The 13,055-nt window shown below is 37.3% G+C and overlaps 1 protein-coding gene across 1 annotated transcript in view; it reads left to right on the top strand.

Annotated features, from left to right (window-relative positions):
* Positions 1 to 13,055, top strand: part of UVSSA (UV stimulated scaffold protein A) — a 56,097-nt gene that overhangs the window by 22,178 nt on the left and 20,864 nt on the right. The window contains exon 7 of the mRNA XM_075709065.1: positions 2,083 to 2,194. Within this exon, the coding sequence (XP_075565180.1) occupies positions 2,083 to 2,194 (112 nt within the window). The remainder of the gene's footprint in view (positions 1 to 2,082; positions 2,195 to 13,055) is intronic.

Genomic DNA, 13,055 nt, shown 5'->3' with positions numbered 1-13,055 from the left:
TGTCTAGTGCCTTTGTGAGTTTGTGATTAGTGGTAGAATATTTGACCATTTCTTCGCATTAGAACTCTATTTCGGTTTCTGCTGCAGAGGTCAGGTTCAGCGTGCATCCGTCTTGGCCATGCCAGGTAGGGCCTGAATTGCTTCTTTCCTTTAGATGAGGAGAAATGATTGCAGTGGGAAACAAAAAGTAAAGTAGGGTGCAGGATCCTCCAGTGTAGCCTGAAGGCTGGCAGCTCTCGAGGTAGTGATAATTGGGCTGAAGAGACTGTGTTGTGGCTGTTACCTGTCTTTGGCAGCAGGGTACTTTCAAACATGGTTATGCTGGGACTTTATTTTAAAATGAAGACTAATTAGGTGTTCCCTGGTAAGAATGCAGTACTCTAGTCTTCAGGACAGTAAATTTTTTTTCTTTTTTTCCACTGCAACTGCAGCTTTCTTAAAGTAATTTTTTAAACAAAGGGAAGAATTGTACTTCTAACTTGCACAATGCATTCATTATATGTTAAAGTGTATCAGTGTGTGTATTAATATCAGTTAATGATCTTTATTAACAATTAGTTCAGTCCAGCTTACAAGTAATAGTGACCAAAAAGAAATGCTGATTTTTTAAATTTTTTTTTTTATTATTTTTAACTACATTCAATAAACCAAGATTGGTTTCTAGGGTTTTTTTGGCTTCAGAGTATATGTATGATTTAAAGGAACTCAGCTGTGCAGCTGTGACACACGATTAGAGTAGTGAATTAAACTGGGAAAATTCTGCTGCAGGCAAAACCTGCAGTATCCTCCAGTGCTTGTAACAATGAGTAGTTGATAATGAATATCAACGTAAGTCAGATGCAGTAAGAGAAGTAAAGAACACTGCTGAAAATAGTAAAAATTATAACATTCCTTATCTGTTTCTTTTTGCTTGCTGCAGTGAAGTTGAAAAAAGTAATAGCCTGTGGTAAGGTTGGTTTTAGTGGATACCCCTCCCTATCTCCAAGACTTGTGAAAGTGCATGGCAAACATACAATAACGTGCTAATTATGTTGTTGTTAAGAATTAGGTGACTCCCAAGGTGGGTGAAGGAAATAAAGCATAAAACCTTCATCACTGCTGCCTTTTTAGGGTAGTTGGCATTTGCTCTTTTGAAGTTCTGATAGTACAGGCCATGTCTGAGGTGGCACAGATTCTTCTAGCTTATGTGTAGTATAGAAGAAAAATACATTTTCAGGTATGGAACAAGCTTAGAAAAAAAATGTAGAGACTTGCTGGCACATATATAGTATAGCTAGCTGAAATGATATATAGGAAGCCACTTACATGAATTAATTACCCTGGTTAGTTGGCAGGAACTCCATTTTTATTTTTCAACTAGTCATATATATTCAGTTTCAGACTGCAATATAGACCAAGTGCACACTTTTAAAATCCCAACATTTTGTTGGTCTTGACCATAGTAATGTGTGCAGTCTAATGGTATGAATGATTAGGAGGTACCGAATTAGTTAAGAAATGAATGTATCAAATTCTTCACAACAGCACTAAAAATAAACACAGTGAAACACTGTAGTGTACAGCTCTGAATATTCTTACTTCGGTCAGTATTAGCTTGCCAGTCCCTCAGCTTCCCCTCCTGTTTGCGTGCTCTGGTTTTGAGCTCTTAAACAATTTGTGATACTGTTTAACAGGCCAAAGACTATTTGGGTGCAGCTAAATGAGTAAAATCAACTAGCAGAGGAGATAAGGCTATAATTTGCTCATTAAGTCAAAATCTTGATGTTATTTTAAGATTTTTTTGGTCATATTTTATAGCTTCACACTTTCTCAGACTTCACCAACTGTGTGTGTTCTAATGCATAAAAGGGGCTTTAAAGCAGCCCTTAGGATAGAGTATGGCTTTAGAGATAAAATGTTAAGCAACGGCCTAATCTTAGATACAGATTAAATACATAATTAGGGAAATACTCTTGGCAGAGGGCAGTCTCAGTAGGGCTCTCAAGATGTCTGCAAAATATTTTCAATGTGAAGGGAAATGAAAAGCAGTCTTCACATTTAAAAAAAAACCAAACCCAAAAACCAACAAAAATGTCTCTGTAGATGAAAGCCTCGGATGACAGTGATGATGACGAGGACGAAGATGAATTTGTGGAGGTCCCTGAGAAGGAAGGTTATGAGCCCCACATTCCAGACCACCTGCGTAAGGAATATGGTGAGTTTGCCCAGCTGTGACAAGCTTTATCCCTGCATGTTACTGCTGCACTAAAGTAAATAAACAGCCATTCTGAAGTAATAAAGTGATCAGCAGTGTGGGTAATCTCCGACTGCTATGAGGAAGTCATTACATGGATACAGGAGCAGCGATTGGCTCTAGATAAACAAATACTTTCTAGGAGCAAGAGCAACTGAGATGAGAAGCTTATTTCATTCCATCATGTTCCACTGTAGTTTAGAGCCAGAAGCAGCACCATGTATGCTTATAAGTGTGCTAAAAACATACTGAGAGCGAAGGGATTGCAAAGTAAAGCCGTAAATGAGCCTGAATATTAGAAATACTGGTAAGAGTCTGGTGAGATGGGGTAAGGTTTTGTACTATCACCTGCATTAACAGCAGCTGGAGAAGTGCAGCCACTTCTTCCCATAGGATGACCAACTTACAGTTCAGAAAGAAGGCTTTTTTTTTGTCTGAGCGTTGCTATCACAAGATGTTAAATGGAGCTCAGCCTTCAAGTGCAGGATTATAGCCACTGAGCACGTACCAGATGACAAAATATAATCATGCCTTCTTGTAATGCATTCTAAAGATAATTTCTTAAAATAAAGATATAATGTGCTTTTGTGAAATTGAGAGGGGAGTTACTGAGGAAACTTCACCTTAAATAATTAAATTTCAGTGCATTACTCCTTGTCCTTTGTACATCTAGCTTATTAAGTGTCTGTAGCTTTGCCTCTGTGCAGCATTGTGTATTTTAGGATTCAGAAGATTTCAGTACATTGTAGAGAAGGAGAGGGTAGCTGCCATCACATAGAAGTTAAAAACCTTGGACACTGTATTAAGTTTCTTGCTCCTACATTTCTCCATGAGTATTTGTGTAAGACTGGTGCCGTGTTGTGCCTTTTTCAATCCTGTTCATGCTTATCTTTAACTTATCTGCAGTTTGCATCATAAAAGTCAGGCTGCAGCCATTACTTGTATAAGCCAAATGTTTCTTTTTGCTGCAACGAGGGGGTGTGCCTGTGTAAACCCAAGATGATGGAGCTCAAGTGACCTTTTTACTGCCTTCTGCCATCAAATTTAGCCACAGACCACGAAAGGTGGTCAGTAATGATAACCTGTAGTGGCTGGGGTCAGTTCAAGGATGTCTCCAGGTGTGAAGGCTAGTGCCTCAGTCCATCTACCCCATCTAGACTTAACCTACCAGGATATCCTGGGAAGTAAGGCCTGCATTGATTATCTGTGTTCCCCACCTAAGGACTTGCAGCAAGTCCAACTGGCTGGTTCCAGGTTGTCTGAAGGAGGTAGATGTCTCTGTTCCTCCGTGCCTTTAAAAAAATGTGGAAATTAGCAACTATACAGAGGACTGAGATTAGACTAGCGCCCTGATGAGCTGGCAGCTGCAATGTCGTTTGGCATGACTTTTAGCGTATGTGTTGCTTGAAACGGTCTGTAGGTGCTTACGTTGTCCAACCAAGAGTTGGGGAAGGTGAAATGGAACTGGGAGTATTGAGATAGTGAAATGGGGAGTGGATGTGTATGTTAGATGAGAACATAGAACAGTGATGAAGGGCTGTAGGATGCAGACTCAGGAACTGGGCATCTCTTTATTTTTTGTTCATGGAAAAAAAATTACGTATTTTGGTAAAATTTTACCAGTATATGTTGGCTATCCCAACTGCCTCAGTCTTGCAATAAACACTGTTCTAATTCTTGCTTCTAATTATTGCTAACAGTGGGACTGTCAAAAAAGGAATATAATGGAAGAGAGGGGTAGCAGCCTTCCAGACAGTTGTGAAAAGCTTCTTATGTATACGTGGCTAATGAAGGAGTCCAAAAACATTGGTGCGATAGTAAATGAATGAGCAAATGAGGTTAGTTATTAACATAGCTATGGTGGTTCTTTGGTTTTTTTTCCTTCCTTTGGCAGTATTCCTTGTGCCAAAACTGGTATTTTCTTAATAATTCCAGGCAGTGGAACTTGTTTTTCATATCTTTAACAGCAGCCTGATGAATCCTAACATGTGAAAGTTCTGTTTATGCTTGTCAGCTTCCACTGGAAGTGAAATGTACTCATCTCTTCCCTCTCTCCCTTTCCTCCCCTGTCTTCCTCATGGACACATATTTTTAAAAAATAAAGCATCTTACCACCCTTTGTATCACACTAACACAATACTTTGCTGCTATTTGCATTCCTCCTCATGCAAAAGGATGAAAGGACCAGCCTACTATCTACTCAAGGATATTTTAAAAATCTATATAAAATGGATTAAGAAATTCCCAATTTGTATTTAAACCATTGCTGATAGGAAAATGTATTATAGTGAAGAAGCCAATCAATCAGAAAACAAAACCTCTCTCATTTTGTATACATGTAGTTATGTAGGAGCTAATGGCCACACTTGGCTGTTCTTTATCTGATGTGTTTGTTAAAAATATCATTTTGAAAGAAATGAACCATTCTTGATGTTCCTGAAGGCATTCAGCTTTTCTTGCTGATGTTTAAAGTTACGATGTAAGCTCCTAGTTCAGGAAAGTCTGAAAAGCATCCAGAATTCCTGAAAGGAATTGAGGCAATCTTTTAAGCATGCGCTTTCTTCTATCTTTGTGTACTTAAGTGCTGTCTTGGACCAGCTGGTCAGTTACTAGTTCAAAATCTATTTCAGAAGCTGATATATAACTTTTGCATAAATCAACTGACTTCTATGTAATTACTTCGGGTCTGCATGAGGAAAACGGAGAACTATATTTGCTCTACTGGATTCCGTTCTGCATGTGTTTTTAATAAGCAAAAACAAAATGAGCATCCCTTTGGCACATTTAGAAAAGTGAATTATCATATTAAAATACACAGAATATATTGATTTCATAGCAGGCTGTTGTCATCAAGAGTTGGCTGTGTTAGGCAGCCACCTCTCTAATTAAATATGGTTCTTCGTTCCATATGCAAGTGCAGTTATCATAGCAGTGACTTTAGCTTTACCTTAATATAATCCAGGTGGGGTTTTGCTACATTTCTTTAGTTCACATTCAGTTCATGAGGACTCCGAGCTAAGAAAATGAAAGTCTGTGCAAGTGGAATGTTCTAACTGCAATGTTAAACCTTCCATGTAAAATAAAATCTCAGTGCTATGTAGAAGGTGTGAACAGTTTAAAGGTTTTTTTTTTCCTTCTGTTGTTACTTTTCCTGAACAAACTAGGAAAAGTGAACAGCTCCTCAGAATAACTTTTTACACTAAACAGGAAAACCAAGTTGTAAAACATGACTGTGGAAATGGATTGAAACATGACATTTTAAATTATTGATTTAAAAGTCACTTCATTCCCTTTCACTTCTCTTAGGAAAATGGAAGTATTCTACCAACAAGGTAAACTTCAAGCTGCGATGCTATTTCTGATGATGCATATGTGTACTTGTGGTTCTCCGGAGATCAGAAAAGTTTGTGAAAAATGAAAAGATATTTAGAGGCAGGGGAAGTTTTATATGCATAAATATATAGACATGTGCAGTTGTATTATCTATGTGTATATGTAGTTGATGACTGTGATCTCAAAACTGATAATATTTAATATATAAGATGAATTGAGCATGGGTACAGTTTGGGTGGAGGGAGAATTAAACAAGTCAATTTGAATCTCCATGTATAAGATGAAATGTAAATTTGTTAAAAGAATTTAGGTGATTAGATAACTGAAGTGTGAAGATATAACCCATTAGGGGTGTCATGCCAAATTAGCATTACCAGACTTTTAACGACCTCCCATTTGTATAATCCTTATTTACACTTGCACCTGATGTCTGCAACAGACAAGAGACTAGCCATCCGGTGGTACCACAGAGCCGTTTTAAATACGTTGCACTGCTAAAGAGGGATATTGGGCTGAAGAAACAGCGCTGCGAAAATAATTTTCACAGGGTTACTCTGGTTCTCAGCACCCTGCACCAGTGTTGCTTATATCCATTGCCCTTGTATGGCCCCTTAAAAATTGAGGTGTTACTCATTTAAAAGAAAGTTTTAGGGAGACGCAAAATCTTGTTTCCACTTGAGATTTCCCACGTTCCAGCCTTTGCTGGTCAGCTGTCAGCTGCATTGGCTTAAAGCCTTGAGGTGGGTAAAGTAAGGGATGGAACTGTGCAACTTCTGACGTCCTTCTTGTCCATGGACAAAATTTGGTGCTAACACCAGGGTAAGAGATTCCTTTCTGCTCTTGGTGGCCTTGGCATAGCTTGCAGCTGAGCTCTGAACCGCATGGGGAAGTGATCCGTTTCGAGACATGTGCTCTTCCATGTAAAAATGGAACAATTCTTGGATCTAGTTCAAAGCACCCACCTCCAGCAACTGTTGTCTACTAACGGGTTTTCTCAATTCATAGTTCTTGTCTGTGTCTCAGTGCATGCATTCATGAACTTACTTATGCAATATTACTTTGAGGTACAGGGAAGTGCTGTTGCCGTTTTACAAGCAGTGCCATGAGGAAGCTGTCTGACTTGGGAATATTAGCATGGAAGCAGTCTACCCATTATCAACTTTCATCCTTATCCAAAATGATATGAGAAATGACTGTACAGTCAAGAACACAAGCCATTGTTTCAAATCTGGTTAATCAGATTATTTCTCTTGTATTTGAGCCTTAAGCCAAAATGTTTCTAGGTTCCTGATAGTCACTTCGGTGGTTCACATTGCATCTTAAAGGCTGCTTGGGATTTCTTTCATATCAGGATCAAAGCTGCAGTTCTAAAATCCCAAGGGTTAGCTCTATCCATTTAAGAAATTCTTCCCTCTTCCCATCACAGTGATGTGCCTTTGTGGGTTAGATGTCCCCACCCTGTCCTTCCTAATCCAATGGTGTCTGGGTCATGCCTTTTCTGTGTGTTAAGTAGCTTTTTTTTTTTTTTTTAGTATGAAATGTCATAGCAACATGGGAAAGAAGGCTTATACCCCAATTGAACAAATAAGGTGTACAAAACCAGACTGTTTCCTTAGTAGAGAAGTCACCACCTGTTTTTTGCATAGAATTAGGAGTGCTTCAGACTACACAAGCTATCCAGTGCAGCTCTCGCTGAGCATTTTAGGAACATGAATAAACTTGCTATTGCAACCATTCATTAAAGGTGTGGGGTTTTTACAGCTTTTGCATTTTCTCTGAATATTAAAAAGCCTGTATTAGAAATTACAATCAAATACTGCATAGACTAATGCATGATTGAATTTTCAGATTCGAAGCAGTAAGTCATGAATTTCAGGGCATTTGTTCAGAAAATTGCACTTGTTTGTATTGATTAGGTATACTCTAATCTGTACCTCAGCAGCAGACTTCCATGCATATTGTTTTTAAAAATTTTATTCTCTTGACTGGCATCCATCAAGACATGCAGGGGGGACAATGATTAAAAGCAAAACTGCCTCAGAAACATGGAATATAATAGAATCATCATTAGGGATTAAAAAAAATAGGATATTTAATTACTGATTTGTTGGAATCCGATTCTTTTATTCCCTACAGAAAAGATTTTCTAAATGCTTTTAGATGTTTTTGTTTGTATGGTCAAGTACTAATGTTTCACCTGTGTGAGACAGAGAACAAGGGCACTGAATTTGAAGCCCTGCGTGTTATCTAGCCACATGCATTGCTCTGTAGCTTCACTATGCTGACTCTTTCCTAGCTCTATTTATCACCTTAATTTTTGATGTAGGAAGCAGGAAAACTGTTTTTAGTTACTGCGTACAACAGTAATGTGCTCTTTTATCCTACATCTAAATGAATTTTCTCCCATAAAAAGGCTGTTTTGCTGGTTTATATAACAGATTTAAAGCTAAACATGGCAAAAAGAGCATGTATGCAAGCGTTGATAAGGCAAAATAGAAACCACTTATTTTGACCTGTGATGAAATGGTGGCTTTCATACTGGTCTTTTTTCCTCCATAGAAGCATCTAACAGATTGAGTTGATACAGAATGATCATCCGTTGATTTTGCAGTTAGGTTTTCCTCTATTCCCTGGGATCTTTTAATAGTAGACATGAAAATCTTCTGGAAATCACAGGGAAAACGCACAAATCCAAAGTGTTGAGTTTACGTCCCTAACTACAGCATCTAAACATCTCTGAAATGCTCAGTGAAAGACTTGTTTTCAGTGCTTATTAGTCTTCTAGGAAACTACTTTGTTTAGTTTTCCGTTATTAGGATTTATTGAAGTTCCCCAGTGGTAGGCATATTTGAAAAACTTACTGAAAGTCATTTTGTAATAGCTTTTAAAATGTTAGGTTGTTGATCAAGTCCAGGCTTCCACAGGAGAGAGCTTGATTATCATGGCAATGATCACGAAGTAGACTTGCCTTAAGGCTGACTCAATGTGAATAAGAGAACACAAGTGTGGGATCAGTACAGCAGCTTCTATTACTAACGGGTAGATGTATTTCATACAAAGTGTAAGGTGGGTTTATCTGGGGCGAGAGGTGTGTCTGAAGAGCAGTCTGGCCAATTGCTTTCATCAGCTACTGGCCATAAAAATGTGCATCACCATGATTAACTAAATGAGGGTGCCCTACCTTAGTTGTTATGAAAACAAATAGGTTTGATGGCATTATCTGGGAATGAAGTTGCTGAGGTTCTACTGACTGTGGAATCACTAAATAGACACACGTGAGCTGGCCAGATGGAAATTAAAAATGATACTTAAGCTCTTTTCTTCCTTACTGCCATGATTTCTGTTTGTCTCGGTTCTGTTTTAAAAGCCTAATAGCTTTTTAGTCTGTTTTGATTTGTCCGGTCTCCATACCTCAGGAACTTCCTGAGGGAATTCTTCCTGCACGTGAAGAACATGGAGAACAGTTTTACATGGAGAAACAGCTCAGTGGAGACCACAGCAAAAACAAACCTGCAGACTTCAGAGTGTATGAAATACAGTTCTCAGGAACTGAATTTGAGACTTAGAATTACGTGATCTAGGCTAAATAAAGACTTGTGGGTATTACTTGACTTCTTTAAGGTGAAAAAACAAATCATGTTTTGCAGGGGGGAGGGCAGGCAGAATTACCTACTTACTTTTCATTGCCCTGTGAAATCTGGGTTCCTTTTTCCCGAATTTGGAAAATGCAATTAATGCACAGTTGTGTTTCTCTCCCTAGACAAGAGTCTAGTATTTAGAATAAGATTTCTATTAATATTACTATAAATCCTTTTAAAAAAAAAACCAACCAGACCTAGTTGTTACATGATAGAAATAGCATGCATTGATTTACCATAAATGTATATAGATAACAGCTATTCACCATTGAAGTTAGGACCCCAGTCCTGAACTGCTATAGTCAAATATGTGTTGTGTGGTCTCAATTTTTCTTAGCATAGACCACATTAGAAGTATTAGAAGTTTACAAGTGAGATTGCCTCATTAGATTAGTATGTTTTGAATATATGTCTATATGGACAAACACATGTTCTATATAGCTACACTTAGGACAATAATTGAGTAAAACTTACTATAGTACAGTATTTGGAATGAAGATAACTTTGCACATTTAGTAAAAAACGTGATTAGCACTTCCAATAAAATACTTCTACATCCATGTAGAAGTATTCATTGTAGATATTTCTTCTGATGCACCCTAATCAGTTGATCATGCAAACCCTTCCTCACTCTCAGGCAAGGTCCTTCTATGTAAATAACGTTCCCAGAAAATCTGACAGGGCATGGGATATATTTCATTCCTACTAAAGTTCTTAGAAATTTATAGTCACTGCACAGGATGCCGATAATGCTTCTGAGTGGTTTGCGGTAGTAGTGTACCTCATAGGAACTATGCAATGGCCAGGGACTGCACAATGATAAGCAAGAAGTTTAAAAGATCAACATGTAAGGTGTAGAAAGGTTTTAATCTAAACTCTGTTGCTTTGATTTATTCTGATTCTTCGCTATGATTGTAAAACAACAATAGGGTTAATTAATGAGAATTAACATTATGACAAATTAACATATTCTGTAATTCCAGTAAGCCAAACAAAGTATTTATGTAATGTTAGTGAACTCTTCTAGTTAACTAATATAGTCATTATCTTTTTTCTTGAATTTGAATTTCCAAAGTAGAATTCTAAAATTTTAGTTAAATGTAAATGAGGGTAGCTGCATTCAAAGGCACTGGGGGCATCTTTTTGGTTGTTTAAAACCTCTGATTATAAAAGATCCCTTGACAATTTTTTAAAAGTAGTGTAATTTATACAGAAATATTAATATGTGCAGTTGTCCATGTGATAAGTTGTTTTGAGTGCACACACAGCTTGTGTGTTGTGAGAATATTTGCTAAAGCCACCTTTGGCATTTCAGCATCCTCCCCTAGCAGCTGCAGACAGCAATTTGTTTAGTGGTGTTCAAGGGTAAGATAAGAAACCATCTATTTAAAATTAAAGATGAAGTTTTCTACCACAGTAAATGGTAAGAGTTTTAATCAGTGTTATTCCTCTGTGAATACTTTTAAGGTTTTGTTCATAACAGATATTTTTATCATTTTTTTCCTCATTTTAGAGTTCTGTGTAGATGAAGTGATACGAACAAGAAAAGAGCCTGACTTTTTTTAGGTAGAGAGGGATGAAATTTGATCCCAATTTTAAAAAAAAAAAAAAAACACAACTGAATATTCCTTTAATTTTTGATGGCTTCATAAAGATCAAATATCTGTCAGGGTTGACATATAATTCGAATCTCCATCCCTTATGAGTAGCAGAACCTTCGGAGATAATGAAATCTTCCTACCGTATGATCACCTGTGTTAATTTTGTTCACACACACATTTGTGCGTGGAGAGGTGTAGCAGAACTGATCCTGAAACACTGAAGCTGTTTGGAAGCAATGCCCCAGACATTGACTTGAGCCCTCTGGTCTGCAAGTCCATATGAAGTAAGCTTTGCAAAGTTCTGTTCACTTCGCAGTAAAGCTTACTGTGCTTTCTGAGTAAAATACATGCATTTTTTTTCATTATGAGCATGCTAGGGGGTAAGTGGGGAAATACTGTACCTGAGCTACTAGAGTTTCCTGATGGTCTTGGAGAGTGCCTGTACTAATATAAATCGCATACATTTGGCTTGACTAAGATTCAACAAATGGGAAACAGAAATTATTATATTTTTTTCAGGAAAGTTGAAGTCCATAATGCTTGTTTATATTCTGTCTCCGTTTTTTCAATTAAACTTAAGTGAATCTGAAGTAGCTAGATTTCGTCTAAATCCACACAGCTGAGGAAACCTGTGCTTGCTCTTTCTCTGAATTTTCACTGAGGGGCTTTTATCTCCCCCTAATCCCACCATTTCTGTCAGGACATAATCTCTTTCTCAAATTTACATTTTAATTACAAGGCCAGCTGAACTAGCTAAAATCAATAATGTCAGCATTCAGCAGCCTAACTTCAGCTGAAACCTCAGCCTCTCTCTTTCCTTCTATCGATTTATCTTGTGAACACGGTCTACTTTATTGCTTCAGGCAAATAGGTGCCATTTGGTCAATTTAAACAAAAAAGGGAATTTGAACGTTTTTATGATTCTTTCTAAAAGCTACTGTTGGAACAATTTGAACCCAGGTATTGTACTTGTGTTAAAATACACAAACAGCAGAATTCTTAAGAGGAATTTTACTTTTAAAACTGCACTTTATCCCATCTATGTCTTAAAAACAAAACAAAAAAACCCCTACCCTGACATTGGATACCATTCAGCTAGGACTGTCTGCATGGTGACTCTTGTCTTTATCTTGTTAGCAAAAAAGTAATTTTATAAACAAATATTTAAAAAAAAAAAATCCACAGTAGAGGCGGTGTTACTGATGTAGCGTATTTACCTTTAGACATTTTTCTGTTAATGGTTTAAAATAAGAAATCAATGGGAAAATATTTTGTTCTTGTAACTCTTAAGAATTCCTATATTGATCTTTTGGATGTGATTTTATCTACCTAAATGTCACATTGTCCATTTATCTCTCTTGCCTTTTCTGTGTGTTGCTGACTGCTTGTCTCTGCTGTTCGCATCCTCTCCCCCCCAAATCAGTGTAGTGAATGAGCAGTTATGTTTTCCATAAACATCATAGCAAAAATTGGAATAAAACTAGTGTTTCCTGAGAACTTCTAAGACATATGCACATACTCTCTCTGAAGAGGAACAAAGGCGTGAGACACATACCTGCTACCTTCTGACTTCAAGACAGTTTGTACATAGTACATATACAAGTGCTTTCAAAGCTATTGCTTTAAACAATGCTTTTCAGAAAGGTATTCTTGTCCTTAAAAAGAAAAAGAAAAAAGGCAATTTTAAATGCTAAATACAGTCTAAACAATTCTATATTACGGATACAGCCTATCACATGTTTTTCTCAGTTAACCTTGTTCATGCCATGTAACTATTTCTGTCATAAAAGAAAGTTTACTTTTTCCAAATTCTGATGATTCTAAAGTGTGGCTATAACAATCCTTTGGGTTAATTCTGTTTCACTTTGATACAAGGCACCTGAGAAGGGCTTTTTCCCTTTCTAGCCTATGACAGGAGCTGAGATGGAGTCCTATCCTGCCCCCTTTCTAGACACATAAATTCAAGATGGTTCCCTTCAGTGAAATAGTAAGTGCTGTTGAAAAAGTGCTTTTATGGAGGCACCATTATCCCTCTTGAATGGCAAGTCCCCAGCCTAATAAATGTCATGAGATCATTTCGTTTGCTGTTTAGCCTAGATATTCCTCTGCTTAGTTCTAGCCTATTATGCTTAATTATAATTTGCCTTATTGCTGGTCCTTCTAATTTTGAGACCCTTTTCCAATGCACAGATTAGTCCTTTTTGAATGATTTTTTTTTTTTTTTTTAACAATGTACTTTAAAGTCTTGTT

Source organism: Pelecanus crispus, chromosome 4, assembly GCF_030463565.1.
Source record: "Pelecanus crispus isolate bPelCri1 chromosome 4, bPelCri1.pri, whole genome shotgun sequence".
Lineage (NCBI taxonomy): Eukaryota > Metazoa > Chordata > Aves > Pelecaniformes > Pelecanidae > Pelecanus > Pelecanus crispus.
Note: the sequence above shows the minus strand (reverse complement) of the source record. Positions and strands in the feature narration are given on the sequence as shown.